This window comes from Schistocerca serialis, chromosome 1, assembly GCF_023864345.2.
Source record: "Schistocerca serialis cubense isolate TAMUIC-IGC-003099 chromosome 1, iqSchSeri2.2, whole genome shotgun sequence".
Lineage (NCBI taxonomy): Eukaryota > Metazoa > Arthropoda > Insecta > Orthoptera > Acrididae > Schistocerca > Schistocerca serialis.
Genome location: NC_064638.1, coordinates 1,216,846,459 through 1,216,863,815, shown reverse-complemented (window position 1 = coordinate 1,216,863,815; position 17,357 = coordinate 1,216,846,459). Strand labels below are relative to the sequence as shown.

The 17,357-nt window shown below is 43.2% G+C and overlaps 1 protein-coding gene across 2 annotated transcripts in view; it reads left to right on the top strand.

Moving 5' to 3' along the window:
- LOC126419051 (toll-like receptor 2) overlaps positions 1–17,357 on the top strand; it is a 132,078-nt gene that overhangs the window by 38,281 nt on the left and 76,440 nt on the right. For both annotated transcript variants that reach the window (XM_050086126.1, XM_050086135.1), the window contains exon 5: positions 10,655–10,839. In XM_050086126.1, coding sequence (XP_049942083.1) covers positions 10,655–10,839 — 185 coding nt within the window. The remainder of the gene's footprint in view (positions 1–10,654; positions 10,840–17,357) is intronic.

Below are 17,357 nucleotides of genomic sequence, written 5' to 3'. Positions count from 1 at the left end.
GTAAATTTTCCTTTAGTGGTTCTCTAAATTCTTGTAAATCTTTCTTTAATGATTCTCTGAATTTGCGGAATATCTCTTCCCTTTCTCGTAAAACTTCTTTTATTAAGTCTACCCCCATCGACCACTTATCTGCATCCTCTGAAACTGACTTATTTCTCATCGTTTGTTCCGGTGTCTTGGGATAACTAGTTAATGTGCTAATGGGCTATCTAATGACACTCCATAATCACTGATTCCCGAATCATCTCTGTCTTCCTGTCCTATCCCTTTCCTTTCAATTACTGCCTCATAAACCTGCTTATCTTCAGTAGACATGTTTGTTTATTTTTAATGCACAGGTAGGTAATATAGAATAACCTCTAGTAACCCAAAAACACTCCTAATTACCATGAAACTAATCAAACAGTACCTGAAGTATTTTTCAATTAATCCCTAAATTGATACAATATGCAGGAGCATCGAACATAACAACTCTCAAAACCTAATCACTTCAAATATCAATTTTCACATACACAGCTTATGTAAAATGTTTTAAATAAGATAAATCATACCATTCATAAAATCTATACATATAAAATCCCCCAAAGACAATAAGCATATCTGTATAATTATCATTTAGACAGTCCAGTATGCATAAATAAGTATGCTCAATTCAGAGTATTTTTCGCAAACTTTTCGGAAATTACTGCAATTGGGCACTTTTCCTAACACGCAATTCAGTTTACATACGTTTATTTGCCGCGAAAACTGGACATTGCAATTTAATGTTATGTCAACCAGTCGTCTCCACTCACCAACCGACGTTACCACTAGTCGCGATGTTTTGACGTTTGGAAGTGGGCGTGGCGCTGTACTGCCGCCGGAGCCGCGTGAAGTCGCGCTGTTCGCTGTGGTTGGACGTCGTAGTTCTCCGTCGGCCGCTCCGTGGCGCTGCAGGCGGGCGTAGTTTGTAGTTCGGCTGCTAGATGTCAGGACGGCGCTTGGTGTAGTGCGTCTGTGCTTGAACTACTCTTTGCACAGGTAGTTGGGATGACGTGTGAAATCACCTCACAGATTGAAGCTCTTTGGCGCAACTGCTACACGTGTCTGTGTGACGTCACTCAACAATTGCGTCGCTACACGAATTGTCGTCCACATAACAGTTTATGGGTCCACAAGAAGCTGTCCGATTTTCACTATTCAAAAAACAATTTCAGTCACAATATTACTATTAAACACTTCTGTAAAGCTTTCGTGACGAATTCTTAGTTCTTTTTGCTATAGTAATGTTCACACGTGTCTTTCTTTAATGTTCACTTTTCACAGTTTTTCGTGCGGATTTACGCGTTTGCACATTACAACACAGTTTATCGACACTATTATTCTCATCTAAAATGGCAAGAAAAGGTTTAGTCACAATCGTAAGGTGCTATTGCTTCGTATTGTTCAAAATGCATTGTTTCTTGTCGCTATTTGAAAGTTTATGCTCTGTCTCGATCCAACATTGGAAAAAATTTTTTTATCACGTTAAATAAGATAATATTACCTATTGTTCTTTATGATTCGTCCGAAAATTGCACTTGTCCTTTCACAGTGAGCCAAGGGTGTAACACTCCGGTTTGATCTTACTGACTTATCCCGCTCGATCGGGATCTGATAGCAGCCCAAATAGATAATAACTAATGTGACCGTGTACCTAATGGGGCTGGCAATCGGATTGGACTGCTACGGAGTTGTTACATTCCATTTTGTCCTTCTCGAATGCTGTAATAATGAAATGTCTGGTGGCAGGAAGAACAACAACACAGCTTCATTAATCAACGACCTATATTCTCACAAAAACACAAAGTAAGGAGACAGCCACTGCCTTCGTCGTACAGAATTAATAACGGCTAATCTCAGCACAGGCCCTTTCGTTATTCATTACCGTCACACGCAATTTCAATCATTGTAATCCAACACTATAATCCAACACTGCAATCCAACACTGTAATCCAAATGATGCCGGCGCGGTAGACGCGTAATTACAAATTACGTAAAGTGCCCTCCGCCACACACCGTTGGGTGGCTTGCGGAGTATCAATGTAGAATGTAGATGTAGATCGGCACAAAAAAAATCACTGAATCACACTAGTAATTATACCATTTCTCTTTCCCGTATATTTCTAACACAAAGGGGTTAAACCACGGCGATGGCCACTCCCTTTGTCGGTACGGTCTTGCATTCCAACAATAGACCTCCACCCGGCTCGGCCCGCAGCGCGTACCACACTCTACTGACTCAACACTCGCTCTCGCTCTCGCAACTCGACACACACTATCGATTGTTTGTCCTGTCGACCTGTGCTGTAGCAAAACTTATAGTTAGGGCCTAGGACCCCTTACACATTGCAGAGTCCCTGTTTCAGAAGTCACGATCACCTTGCACATATCAAGTCTCAAACTTCTGGTCGTCATTTTGTCAATAACACTTCTCTCTAGTGGTTTAGATTTTCACAATCACTCAGCCGTTTCCAATACATGACCCTGTCTACTCAAAAATAAAGCAACTGACCCAGATGACGTACCTGCGGAAGTGCCTAAGAAGCTGAAGACGCCTGCTTAAATATTCCCTGCATTACTTTTGAAGCGGATCATCACTGAGAAGAAACTTTCTCACGCATGGTCATCTAGCATGAGAGTTATGTTCCCTAAGGATAAAGGACATGCTTTCGACTCCCCAGCGTACCACATTCTTCGACTCCTCTGTTCTACATGCAAACCGCTGCAAACCGTCTCTGGAATCTGACAAGCTGACGCTAATTAGTTTGGAGTCTTTATGACATTCGGGGTCATGTATGTAAACAATAAGACCCGAGTGTTGATGGAGAAATACATGAGGAAACAGGTGTACACATTAAAATCCTGGGTCCGTAAACGACTGCATGCAAAATGTGAGGAAATTGGAAAGCAAACGATTATCAGGACTGACTCCCCATGTGGAAGAATCAAATCAACCATCGTTGAAATTAAAAGCAAGGTCGATAATGTTAAGAGTGCAGTGTGAATTCCCCTGTTGCATATAAAGGCGAAAGCGGATAGGTGGAAAAAGTCCGCTGAAGGCCTTTTCGATGGAGAGGACTTGTCTGATGACGTTGTAGAAGAAGAAACAGGAGTCAATAGGGAAGATAAAGAGTTGGAGTCAGAGTGTAAAAGAGATTTGTAAGACTCAGATTCAGATAAGGTAGAAGGAATCGATACCATTCCATCATAATTTCTAAAATAATTGGAAGCTGTGTCAACAAAACTTCTATTCACGTTGGTGTGTAAAATGTATGAGACTGTCTACATATCATCCGATTTTCGGAAAAATATCTCCAACTCTACCGAAGATAGAGAACCCACAAGTGCAAGAATTATGGTACAATCAGCTTAACAGCTCATGCATCCAAGTTGATGACAAGTATAATACACAAAAGAATGGAAGAGAAAACTGAGGATCTGTTAGATGAAGATTAGTTTGGCTTTAGGAAGAGTAAAGACAGCAGACAGTCACTTCTAACGTTGCGACTAATGATGGAAGCAAGACTCAAGAAAAATCAAGACACCTTTATTGGATTTGTCGGTTGGTTAAAGGGTTCGACAGTATAAAGTGATGCAAGACGTTCGAAATATAGGGTAAACAGTAGTTGAATGATGGGTAATGTACAATATGTAGAAGAACCATGAGAGAATATTGAGATTTTAAGACAAGGACGAAGAGTTTGGTTTAAAAAGGATGTACGACGGGAATGTAATGTTTCGCCCCTAGTCTTTAACGTACACATATAAGAAACAATATGGGGTGGCCGGAGTGGCCGTACGGTTCTAGGCGCTACAGTCTGGAGACGAGTGACCGCTATGGTCGCAGGTTCGAATCCTGCCTCGGGCATGGATGTGTGTGATGTCCTTAGGTTAGTTAGGTTTAATTAGTTCTTAGTTCTAGGCGACTGATGACATCAGAAGTTAAGTCGCATAGTGCTCAGAGCCATTTAAGAAACAATGACGGAAATAAAAAAAAGGACCAAAAGTGGTATTAACATTCAGAACAAAATCGCTGATAATAGTAGCTGATGACATTGTTATCCTCAGTGAAAGTGAAGAAGAATTACAAGAACTTTTAAATCTAATGAATATCGTAATGAGCGTAAATCGAAGAAAGACGAAAGTAATGAGAAGTGGAAAGGTGAGCCGCGAGAAACTTATCATCAGAATTGTGGATCACGAGGGAGACGAAGTTACGGCATTCCACTACCTAGGCACCAAAATAAGCCATAATGACGGAGCAAGGAGGACATAAAAAGCAGACTTGTTCCCAAAAATGACATTCCTGGCCGGGAGATGTCTGCTGGTATTAAACATTGCCCTCATTTTCTAACAAGTAATTTCTGAGACTGTACGTTTGGAGCACAGAAATGTAAGGCAGTGAAACATTGACTGTGCGAAAACCGGTACAGAAGATAATCGAAAGATTTTAAATGTGGTGTGATAGACAAATGATGTCAATTGATGTTCTAATAAGTTAAGGAATGAGATGGTTCGTCGTAGAATCAACGTAGAAATAAATATATGGAAAACACTGACAAGAAAAAGGGGCAGGATGATAGGACATCTTTCAAGACATCAGAGAATAAGTTCCATGTTACCAGAGGGAGCTGTAGAGGGTAAAAACTGTAGAGGAAGGCAGAGATTGGAATACACCCAGTATAATCTAGGATGTTGGTTGCAGTTTGTGTACTCAGAAGAAAAGGTAGCCGCAGGAGAGGAATTCGTGGCGGGGTGCATCAAACCAGTCAGCAGTCTCATGACTCAAAAAGAAAGCACGGAAGACTGCTAAATACCATGCACTGTGCCATGAAAGTTCCACTCTTCGTACTAGTCCATTTGGCGTCCCTTGTTCGTTTTATGTAATACATAAACATCATTCTTGGTATGCTGGAATGAGAGGCTAGTGGCGTTAATTTGGACGCCTAAAGGTCTATCTGGAGTGCATTTACAAGTATGTGTTTGCAGTATTTTATCTGGAAGTCACTCCCAGTTTCGGCTACATAGTGGGTTTTTTACGTACTAAACACTATTTTGTACATCCTAGGATGCGTGTATCTGTCTGGTGTTTATGTTTTGTCTCATTTAAGGAATACAGTAATAGTAATCGTTCTGCATATGGCTAAATTTCTGTTCCTACCTTTTGCTGTCACATCCATCTACCAACTCTCGTCACACTTCATCTTAATTTAAAAGTAACTGTAATGCACGTACTCACGGCATCATGTTGTTATAACGTTTTGTGCTAGAAAATAAAGTAAGAAGTAAGTGAAGCAAAAAAAATTATTTAATAAATTTATAACACCTCAAGCAACTTCTCGCAACTTGCGTAAATTCTATTGTTACTGTTTCAACATTCCAGTTGAGGCATGGAGGGTACTACACAGTTAGAAGAAAATGGAAGTGAAGCTCTTCGAACTATAATAATTTACAGTTCAACAAGGAATGCAAACAACTGGGCTACACTCCCAAACACCTGAAGATCAAAATCATCAGCAACAACTTTACAACAGGCCATAGAGCTGAAAACACTGAGAAGTATTGATTACTTCAACAACTACAGTTGCTAACATTTTTAGTCAATATCACTAACATTGTGATTGTTCAATATTTGAAGATCACTCAAAAAGCTGTCGTAAAATTTACAAATCAGAAAATGAACAGCAACAGAGGCAAAGGATAAGCAATACTGCCATACATGCTTGCACACATAAATTTTTTAACCGAATTATCAATGAGACTGTGAAACCAATCTGCTAAGCAAAGAGGAGAAATACAATATACGACCTTAAATTGTCCCCTAAAATTGAAGTAGATTTTATTGTTGCAACAAAGAAATTCTGCAGAAATCGGAAAATCAGATACTAAAAAAAGACAGTTCAACCTCACAAGTCAACTAAAGCCACAACTATTGACCTAAAAATACAAGTACACGATGCCCACCACGTTTACAGGAAAACACTCAATGTTATGAACAAAAAGTTAAATGGAAACGAAGCCTTAATTACCAACAACGAGAAAGGGACTACATTTTATGGTGATAGAAAAAGAATACATACGAAAAACATTAGATTTTTTTCCTTAAAATTGGTGCTGTAGAAATAAACACCTCACAAAAAAACTTTCAATCAAATTTCGAATCATAGCTAAAAACACACAATCCTGTAACTGTCAGGGAGGAGAGGTATACCACTATCACGAATCCTCAGGTAACATAGCTAAGATCCGAACGAAAATATACAAATGATGCAGCCAAATTAGACCCACTATCAGCTCAAGAAACAGCCAAGGAAACAGAATTACAAACAGAACCAGATAATAGCCAAGACATACACATACACTGAAAACTACTGATCAAAACTGTCAACAACCAATAAATGAAATTAAAAGCATCAAATTCTCCCATTCCCATTAGTTAGTATGATGTGCAGCTACAAAGCTATACATCAAATAAAGTTTTGCATCCCCCCAGTTCCGAGAACTCCCGAAGATAGACATTTACTTTTTTCATTTTACATGTTAGAGCATTAGTATTCGTAAAATGATTCTTTCATATAGCATTCATTAAAAATGACGACCATGCCACTTGGGACCTGTGAAATGGTACATTAGCTTATTTGTTTGAGTTGTAAATATTTGTCATGTATTGTTGTTTTTCTGACATGTTCTACAGCCTTGAGGACCTCCTCACTACGGATCCATTGGAATGAAAGTAATTCTAAGCTAATCTAATCTAACTGTGGATGTTGTATCACAGACACCGTCCCTTTGACTGTTCAGAGATGACACTACACATGCCCAAAGACGTAAACAACCATGCATGAGCAGCGCCTATTAGACGGATGGGGTCCGACAGCCGATCAGATCCAGTCACTCCATCAGGATGGAGGTACAGGGCTCGTGTTGTCTGTAGCTCAACCACGTCTAGACGGTCAGCACCGTGGTTCGATCACGTCCGCATTGTTACTTTGTGCCAGGAAGGGCTCTCAACAAGGGAAGTGTCCAGGCGTCTCGGAGTGAACCAAAGCGATATTATTCGCACATGGAACATATGAAGAGATACAGGTCCTGTCGATGACATGCCTCCCTCAGGGATCCCAAGGGCTACTACTGCAGTGGATGACCGCTGCCTACATATTATGGCTCGGTGGAACCCCGACAACAACGCCACCATGTTGAATAATGCTTTCCGTGCAGTCACAGGACGTCGTGTTAAGACTCAAACTGTGCGCAAGAGGCTGCAGGATGGTCACCTTCACTCCCGACGTCCACGGCGAGGTCCACCTTTGCAACCACGACACCACGCAGCGCGGTACAGATGGACTCAACAACATGCCGAATGGACCGCTCAGGATTGGCATCGCGTTCTCTTCGCCGATGAGTGTCGCGGTCGCTTATGCCTTCAGCCAGACGATCGTCGGAGACGTTCTTGGGGGCAACCCTGTCAGGCTGAACGCCTTAGACACAATGTCCAGCGAGAGAAGCAAGGTGAAAGTTCCCTGCTGTTTTGGGATGGCATTATGTTGGGCGACGCACGTCGCTGGTGGTCATGGAAGGCGCCGATACGTGAATGCCATCCTCCGACCGATAGTGCAACCATATCGGCAGCATATTGCCGAGGCATTTCTCTTCATGGATGACAGTACGCCTGGTGGTCATGGAAGGCACCGTAACGGCTGTACGATACGTAAATGCCATCCTCCGACCGATAGTGCAACCATATCGGCAGCATATTGCCAAGGCATTCGTCTTCGTGGACGACAATTCGCGGCCCCATCGTGCATAACCTATGAATGACTTCCTACTGTATAACGACATCGCTCGACTAGAGTGGCCAGCATGTTCTTCAGACATGAACCCTATGCCTGGGATGGATTGAAAAGGTCTGTTCATGGACGATGTCACCCATCAACCACTCTAAGGGATCTACGCCGAATCGCCGTTGAGGAGTGGGACAATCTGGACCAACAGTGCCTTGATGAACTTGCGGATAGTATGCCACGACGAATACAGGCGTGCATCAGTGCAAGAGGACGTGCTACTGGGTATTAGAGGTACTGGTGTGTACAGCAATCTGGACCACGACCTCTGAAGGTCTCGTTGTATAGTGCTACAACTTGCAATGTGTTATTTTCATGAACAATAAAAAGAGGGGAAATGATGTTTATGTTGATCTCTATTCCAATTTTCTATACAGGTTCCGGATCTCTCGGAACCAAGTCGATGCAAAACTTTTTTTGATGTGTGTATGATAATAATAGCACTTAGTGCCTTGTGACAAACATTTCACGTAATTCCAAACCTTTACCAAACTGTAACTCTTCAGGCTTTCCCGGCGATCTAATGACATCTTGGGTTGTCGGGTGTTCTGCCGGATATCAGCGTCGTACTTGCACGATATTTCGGTCACGTAGCTCGAGACCTTCATCAGGTGCGACCTGAGACTGCTCCTCGAGTGGACCTGGTCCAGTATTTATGCCTATGGCCTTCCCCCTCCACCAACGGCTGCAGGCGCTTCCTCTGTGGTCCGCGCCCATTCCCTGCGACCTGCTGGAGCGTTGCTGCTCCGTTTTCCGTCCGCTGTGGTTCTAGGTGTTCCCTCTGCGGTCCGCGCCCACCAAACCCGCTCCTGGGCGTTTCATCTACGGTCTGGGGTACCAGGCGTTCCCCCTGCGGTCCGCGCCCGCTCTCCACGACCTGTTGGAGCGTTGCCGCTCCGTTTTTTGTCCGCTGCGGCTCTGGATGTTCCCTCTGCGGTCCGCGCCCACCAGTCCCAGTTCTGGGTGTTCCATCTTCGGTCTGGTGCTCCTGGAAGTCCGTCAGGGGCTCGTTTACCATCTCCATGTCTCTGGTTCTTCTGTTTGTGTAGTGTTGTGCAGTGTTGAAGTATGAGGATACCAAGATTCTAGCACAAACACCCAGATTTTGGGACAGCGTTATAAGAGAATCGATTGAGATTAAATTGGCTGACGATCTTGTGAATCGTGACACAGGGTACCAGCTAAGCAGAGCCTGGGATCCGGCTCTGGAATTGTTAAAGGAGCAACGGGGCCAGCTGCAACACTACACAAACAGAAGAACCAGAGACATGGAGATGGTAAACGAGCCCCTGACGGACTGCCAGGAACACCAGACCGAAGATGGAACACCCAGAACTGGGACTGGTGGGCGCGGACCGCAGAGGGAACATCCAGAGCCGCAGCGGACAAAAAACGGAGCGGCAACGCTCCAACAGGTCGTGGAGAGCGGGCACGGACCGCAGGGGGAACGCCTGGTACCCCAGACCGTAGATGAAACGCCCAGGAGCGGGTTTGGTGGGCGCGGACCGCAGAGGGAACACCTAGAACCGCAGCGGACGGAAAACGGAGCAGCAACGCTCCAGCAGGTCGCAGGGAATGGGCGCGGACCACAGAGGAAGCGCCTGCAGCCGTTGGTGGAGGGGGAAGGCCATAGGCATAAATACTGGACCAGGTCCACTCGAGGAGCAGTCTCAGGTCGCACCTGATGAAGGTCTCGAGCTACGTGACCGAAATATCGTGCAAGTACGACGCTGATTTCCGGCAGAACACCCGACAACCCAAGATGTCTTTACCAAACTGTTTCTTGCTGTAAACCTCTACAAAATAATGAAAGGGAATTAGTTTATTGCTAATTACGTTTTCGCTATTTATGCAGTAAAAATGCCGCATCAGGTATAAAGTTTTAATTTATTTTGCAGACAGCTTTCTCATGTACCAGTGAATGTATCTGCAAAATTATATCATTGTGCGACACAGTGTTCAGAAGACATGACGTAATAGAGATAGAAGACATGACGTAATAGACATGACGTAATAGACATGACGTAATCGGTACTACGAGCTAACATTCATTACGGACACAGGTGAAATATGCTTATAAATATGTGTGAAATATGCATTTTCTGACAAATCTGTGTGTAAAAATCTCTTTCCCAATCCATGGATAGATCTGATTGAAACGTGGTATATGTATCACAATCTGGAAAGAATTCTGTGAGGGTGATAATGTGAAGAGATAAGGAGGAGAAAGAGATGGACAAACAGAGAACGAAGTGAGGACATGGACAGACAGAAGGGACGGGGAAGGAGGACATGGACGGAGATGTGATGGAGGGGGAGATGGACAAAATGAGGAGGAGAGGGAAATGAAGAGCAGATCATGGACAGGTAGAGGGAGGTGGGGTGATAGACTGAGGAACGAAAGAGAGGGAGGTGGACCAAGAGAGGGGCGAGGAGGGGAAGGACTGAGAGAAGGTGGAAGAGGAGGTGGACGGAGAGATTGGGAGGAGGAAATAATCAGAGAAAGGAAGAGAAGATGTACAGAGAGAGAGAGAGAGAGCTGAGACGGAGGTTGACAGAGAGAGAGAGGGGGGAAGAGGGGGTGATGGGCTAATAGAATTGGAATAAATACATACCCGGCAATGCCGGATACCAGCTAGTAGCATAAAAAAGGTAAGTCTTTATATTCACCTAACAGCGTTGGCGGAGCTGGGGTTATGGACTTTAGATACTATAACAGTCAGAACGTATTACTGAATGGTTGCGAATCTCCTGTATGACCTGAACGCTACCAGCACTCTTCGTGTGTGCAGCCACCCTGCTGGCTGTGCCCAATATCCTGCAGCTGGACGTCGCAGGCAATGAACTGAAGGAACTACCACAGCGGCTTCCTGGTAGACTGTTGGCCCTCAACGTTTCACGGAACCGTCTCGTGAGCTTGCCCACAGTGCTGCCTCAGGCGCTCACCAACCTCAACATTTCCTACAACGCCATTGAGGTGAGTTAGTACTGTTTGCTACAAATGCCTTGCAATGTAAAATTTTGTGCTCTATGAGGCTTTCCTGCAAGCACCACTCGCGTGAAACCTAGTTTCCTGAGTTCATTCATAAGACCCACAACCCGGTAGATGAAGGAGCTCAGGTGGCTATTGTGTAGCTTGACTTCCACAAGACCTTCGATACAATTTGCTTCATCGCCTAAAAAATACACAGTCCATATCCAAATACATACATGACTATACTGAGTGCTGCTTGTGAAGAGAATTCATCATGTCATTCGTAATGGGGAAGGTATCATCAGAAAGGAAGTATATGGCTTACATCAAGGGAGTGTAGAGTGATTGGTACCATCTGTCATTCACACAATGCTACTATAATAGGATTTTTACTTTCTTGTATCTTAATTTGTGGTGTCCTTTCAACATCTTTTCTCCCATCAGTTAATTCTATCCCTGTCCCAAATGTCTCTAAACTTTCAGAGACAGTCCAGTCTTATTAGCTTTTACAAAGTCTGTTTTAATTGTTTAAGTTCCTAGATAATTAAAGTTATACTGACGAGCTTTATCTAGTGAATAGAGTTGCCTAATATTTCACCAAATGCACTTAAACACGATCGAACCAGGTCTCCCTCACTCCTTAAACATTATTAAATATTTTTAGTTATCCTATAGGCTTGTTACAGATACTGTTGCCTGAATTGCAGCTCCTGCAGCGATCATTCCACCTAAGATGGCAAGATCCTTCACACTTGCTACCACTGCAATCCGAACTGTCAACGGAAATCTTTGTTCGGTTCCCAAAGTCTTGTGTCTCCTGCAACCGATGCTTCCCTACGTACCCATGAAAATGTAATGCAAAGAATTATCCCACCAAACTAGAGTTAAAGCCGTACCCAAAGACGTAATCCATCTTAGAACAACTGATCTCCAAAATATCCATCCAACTGAGCCACCCTGTATCCTAGAGAAAAACACAGTGACAAACTGTCTTACATTTTACTTGGGTTACATGATCACATATTCGCAGAATCACTCTCATTTCACACTCTCTCTTCTAGAAAGCGTTGTTCAGTCTCACTCCAGCTCTAACCTGCACACCACTTCCAATCCTACCGCGCCGAAGTCTGATCATTATAAGAGTTGTATTCTGTGCAATATCCCCCACCGTATAACTGTTTACTTGACAATCACCTTCTCCAGCTCACATATCTTCATCAGCTCCTCCCACTTGCTTCCCGAGATTCACGTTCCATCCTACTATTTATACAGAACTGCTTACGAAATCGGATACAGACTACCACCTGCAGAAATGTAGCATCAGGACCAACGAATTACTCAACATCATAAGTAAGACAACTACATTATCGTTGCAAACATTACGTCGCATAAAGCAACCATCTCCCTGTAATTAAAAAACTCAGCAAACTTCTCATATTTAATATTTTTTAGGTTCCACTTTGTCAGGTTTAAACTCGGTACAGCAGAAACCTTGCCGCAGCCCACCTGACCCGAGAGGGGAATGAAAAAGCAATAAAGAGAAAGACGAGCAGTTCCTCGTAGAACTTTTATGCAGTTACGACGACGCAGTCAGAGGATGCTAAACTAAACAACAATTTAAGCAATATTTCTGCCACCTATTTACCCATGTCTCTGCAGTAAGGGATTAACCCTCGAGCAGACGCGCGGCGGAATTGAGTAGCCCATCTGTAGTTTTCTGCTAGTGGAAACATTGTTGTTTTTCAGAGATTACTGGCACTCTAGCTATTTCTGTACTGTTGCTTCAGCTATTTTTGGCATATTGTGGCACATTAAAATTCATTAAAATTCCTAAACAGGGGCGAATTATTTAGTTTCACCTGAGTGCTTCGGTAGTTAGGATTTAATCTATACATGTTAATGTAATTTATTAGACACAGTTCCTGCGTTTTCGTCAGGGTCTACGAAGAGTTGCGCTGCACGCGCCGATAGTCCTTTTATTTGCATAGTTTACTTTTCCACCGTAATTAGTATGGACAGGGACTGCGATTGTTGTATGCGAATGCGAGCTGAGCTTCAGGCTGTGATGGCCTGGGTTGCACAGCTTGAAGCTGCAGTGGATGGGCACCACTATTGTGGGCCAGCTGTGGGGATCCAATGGACGTCCAGCATGTCCGAGTCCTCCGATCGGTTCAAATGGTTCAAATGGCTCTGAGCGCTATGGGACTTAACTACTGAGGTCATTATTCCCCTAGACTTATAACTACTTAAACCTAACTAACCTAAGGACATCACACCATCCATGCCCGAGGCAGGATTCGAACCTGCGACCATAGCGGTCGCGCTGTTCCAGACTGTAGCGGCTAGAACCGCTCGGCCACTCCGGCCGGCCCACCGATCGGTCATCACCGGTGGCCAGCCCAGTTACTGCTGGCACTGAGGGTGACCCCTCACCTGTGGTCGCGTGGAAGGTCGCCCCGGGTGTAGCAGGTGGCGAAAGACTTCCCAGGCGGCCGCACGTGAGGCCTCCCGTGTTTGTCTGATAAACAGTTTCCAGGTGCTGTCTGTAGCTGTCGCTGTGGCTGAGACAGATGCCGTCACCTGTCCTGTTTCAGAGCAAACCTCTCAGCCTACAAGATCTGCACAATCACACAGGGTGGGATTATTGATAGTTGGGAGCTCCTACGTTAGGCGCATTATTCGGCCCCTTAGGGACATGACTGCCAAAAAAGGGAAAGAAAACAAATGTGCACTCTGTGTGCATATCGGGTGGGGTGATTCCAGACGTGGAACGGATCCTCCCAGATGCCATGAAGAGTATAGGGAGGTGGTGGCTCACGTCGGCACCGATGACGTGTGTCACTTTGGATCAGAAGAGTCTCTCTCTGGTTTCGAGCGGCTAACAGAAGTGATAAAGGCTGCCAGTCTTCCTTGCAAGATGAAATCAGAGCTGAACATTTGCAGCATAGTCGATGGACCCGATTTCTGACCTGTGGTACAGAGCCGAGTGGAGGGTCTGAATCAGAGCCTCAGACGGTTCTGCAACCGTGTAGGCTGCAGATTCCTCGATCTTCCGCCGAAGGGTGGTTGGGTTTCCGGTTCTGCTGAATAGGTCAGGTGTCCACTATACGCAGGAGGCGGCTACACGGGTAGCAGGGGCTGTGTGACGTGGACTGGGTGGTTTTCTAGGTTAGAGGGTCTAGAGAAAACGCGAGAAGGGCTTCAGTCACAAAGGGTGCAGGCCGAGCACGGGAAGAACGTCGAAAAAGGAACCACTGGTATAACATTGTAAATTGTGGAAACTGTGTTGGGAAAATACCAGATCTCCAAGCGCTAATAGAAAGCACTGATGCTCAAATCGTTATAGGCACTGAAAGCTGGCTAAAGCCGGAGATAAGCTCAGCCGAAATTTTTGCGAAGAACCCAACGGTGTTCTTAAAGGATAGGCTAAACACGGCCGGCGCTGGAGTGTCTGTTGCTGTTACAAGTAATTGTCGCGAAGTAGAAGTAGATACTTCCTGCGAGTTAGTATGGACAGAGATCATTGTTGGCAATCGGAATAAAATAAGTATGGGATCCTTTTACCGACCTCCCAATTCAGATGATACAGTTGCTGAAAGGTTCGAAGATAACTTGAGTTTGATTTCAGACACGTACCCGACTCATACGTTAATAGTTGGTGACGAATTTAATTTACGCTCGATATGTTGGCGAAAATAAATGTTTATTTCCGGAGGTACGCATAAAACATCCGAAATTGTGCTAAACGCATTCTGTGAAAATTATTTCGAGCAGTTAGTTCATGAGCCCACGTGAATAGTAAACGGTTGTGGAAACACACTGGAGCTCTTAGCAACATATAATCCAGATTTAATAACGCGCAACAAAACGGATACAGAGATTTGAGAGCACAGGGTTGCCGTAGCGACATTTAATATTGTAACCCCCAAATCCTCAAAAAATAAACGAGAAATATACCTATTCAAAAAAGCAGATAAGAATTCGCTTGATGCCTTCCTGAGCGGAATCTCCACACCTTCCTAATTAATAATGTAAGTATAGACCAGATGTGGCTTGAATTCAAAGAAATAGTATCGGCAGCAATTGAGAGATTTATACCAAATAAACTAACAAACGACGGAGCTGATCGTCCTTGGTACACAAAACGGGTCAGAACACTATTGCAGAAACAACAAAACAAACATCCCAAATTTAAACAGACGCAAAATCGCCAAATTGGCGAACTTCTATTCGTTCTTTCTTGCAGGCGTTTGGTCTCACTTGCAGAAATTCATACAACCTTGGGGCCTATGGTGAGAAATGTCATGCTTTTCGGGGAGTGCTGCAGAGTCCTGCACTATATTCCCAATACGCCAGCAAAATATGGAATCAGACTACGTTTTTTACAAGTAACTTGGCAGTATGCTGTGGAAAACAAGAGTATGGCCCATATCACACTTGAAACACGCCAAGTGACATATTGATGCACCAGACTCCTAACATTGAAGGTAGTGATATGAGCATCACATTCGGTAATTTTTACACCAATTACCCTTTGGCGACGTCTCTCTTAAAGAAGCAACTCACTTGTATCGGCACACTGAAAGAGGTCAAAGAGAAATACATGTTGAATCTCAGGCAAGCAAAATTCGAAAAGTTACGTTTTTAAGTTTTGAATTTCATAACGACCTCAGCCTCAAATCATATATATAACAAAGCAGAAACAAATCTGCGATATTGGTAGCCATGATTCATAAACTACCAGAACTTGAATGTATAATAAACAAGCCTGAAATAATAATCGACTACAACATCACAAAATTGGATGTTGACACCTTAGATGATCTATATGTGTAAAACTTTGTTTGTAGAAATATTTGACACTTGCTTGCAAACGCAACAGCTGTGCCTACTAAGTCCTTGATTGTAATGTGGATTATGTTCACAAGGTCTAAAATGTGGGGGACCATGTACTGAACTGAAAAATGTAGTAAGGAAACCTCAAGTGAAACACTTTGTACCAACTCTTCATGACGTATTTAAATTTTACCCTAAGAAAGTTAAAATAATCAGTCACATTCATAAAAAAATGTGTAGAATTAAAATGTTCATTGACAGTATTCAGAAAACAAACACCATTTCTCCAGTGTTTGAGATCGTATCACGTAAATTATGTTTTGAGGCATAAAGTAGCCTGTGTATCCATAATGTATACGTGGCGCCTGCTTCAGGGTTAATCACCCGTTCCACAACGTCACGAAGAGAGTAGTGTCACCTTTCTCCTATACGCCACTTATTCGCTCATGAGTAAATCATGTCATTAACAATAATGCTAGCTCTTAATGTAATTAGCAATAATCCAGTTTATCCATTTATATGGTTATTTACACTGTTAATATTTCACTCAACAAGTTATTTAAAAAATTAATTCAGTACTTCCACTTCTTCCTCCGTTAAACATAAGTTTTGATTGCAAATGCGTGGAAAAATCTTTGTTAGCGCAGACACCTCGTTTTTATCGTTGTTGAGCGTTGATGCTCCTTCCTCCTTGCCTCTCTAAATGTTACCATATGCCTGCCGATAGTTCTCATTTGTACCTGACCCTTTCACTTTGCTGTTTGTGGTTAAGTCGTAACGAGAGTATACTTAATAGTAACAAAATATGCCTGTTGAGTAAACAAATCAATACATTTTCTCAGTTTCGAACGCAACAGAATTTTGATCTTAACAAGGCGCGTGCTCCGGATGTAACCTATCGCAGAAAAGAGAAGCAGTCAGATACATGTAGCAAATGAGAGGAATATACTTCTTTAGAGGGATACACTGAATCAAATACGTAATTATACACTGAATTTATACTACATGAAATGAAATTTCTGATACAGATATGTTAAGAAGTTAAATACACTGAGAGATATGGAACTATTTCGCCAAGAACACCGTGACTGAACACTGCCAGGCTGATACTCAGGTATTCCCACACCTGACGGGTAATTAAGTAAAATTTCGTCACCATACAACCTTACTTTCAAAATTTTTTTGTGCATAAAAGATCATTCCTACAACTGCATTACTTGGTCGGTATTTGGTGTGGCATACGTTACTGGAACTTTTCGAGTGTAGTTCGCTACGCAGCATTCACGAAGTGCGGAACATACAGCTTATCGCTACCTTTTGAAAGCTCAGAGAGGACGAACAGTTACTATGTGGGACATAGGATCATATACTGTCCAATATTAACGTGGCCACATGTGAGAAGCAAGAATAACCATCTTTTACCGCTGTGTGATATACAGAATGACAGTGATGTTCTGGAAGGTACCTACAGGTTTAGTTACTACATTTTTCAGTTCAGTACATGGCACCCTACATTTTAGACCCTATGAACACAATCCACAGAAGAACAAAGGACTTAGTCGGTACGGTTGTTGTGTTTGGAACCAACTGTCAAATGTTTCTTGCAGATTTTACACATACAGTTGATTCACGGTACCTTCACCTACTTTTGTGATGTTGTAGTCGATTATTATTTCAGGCTTGTT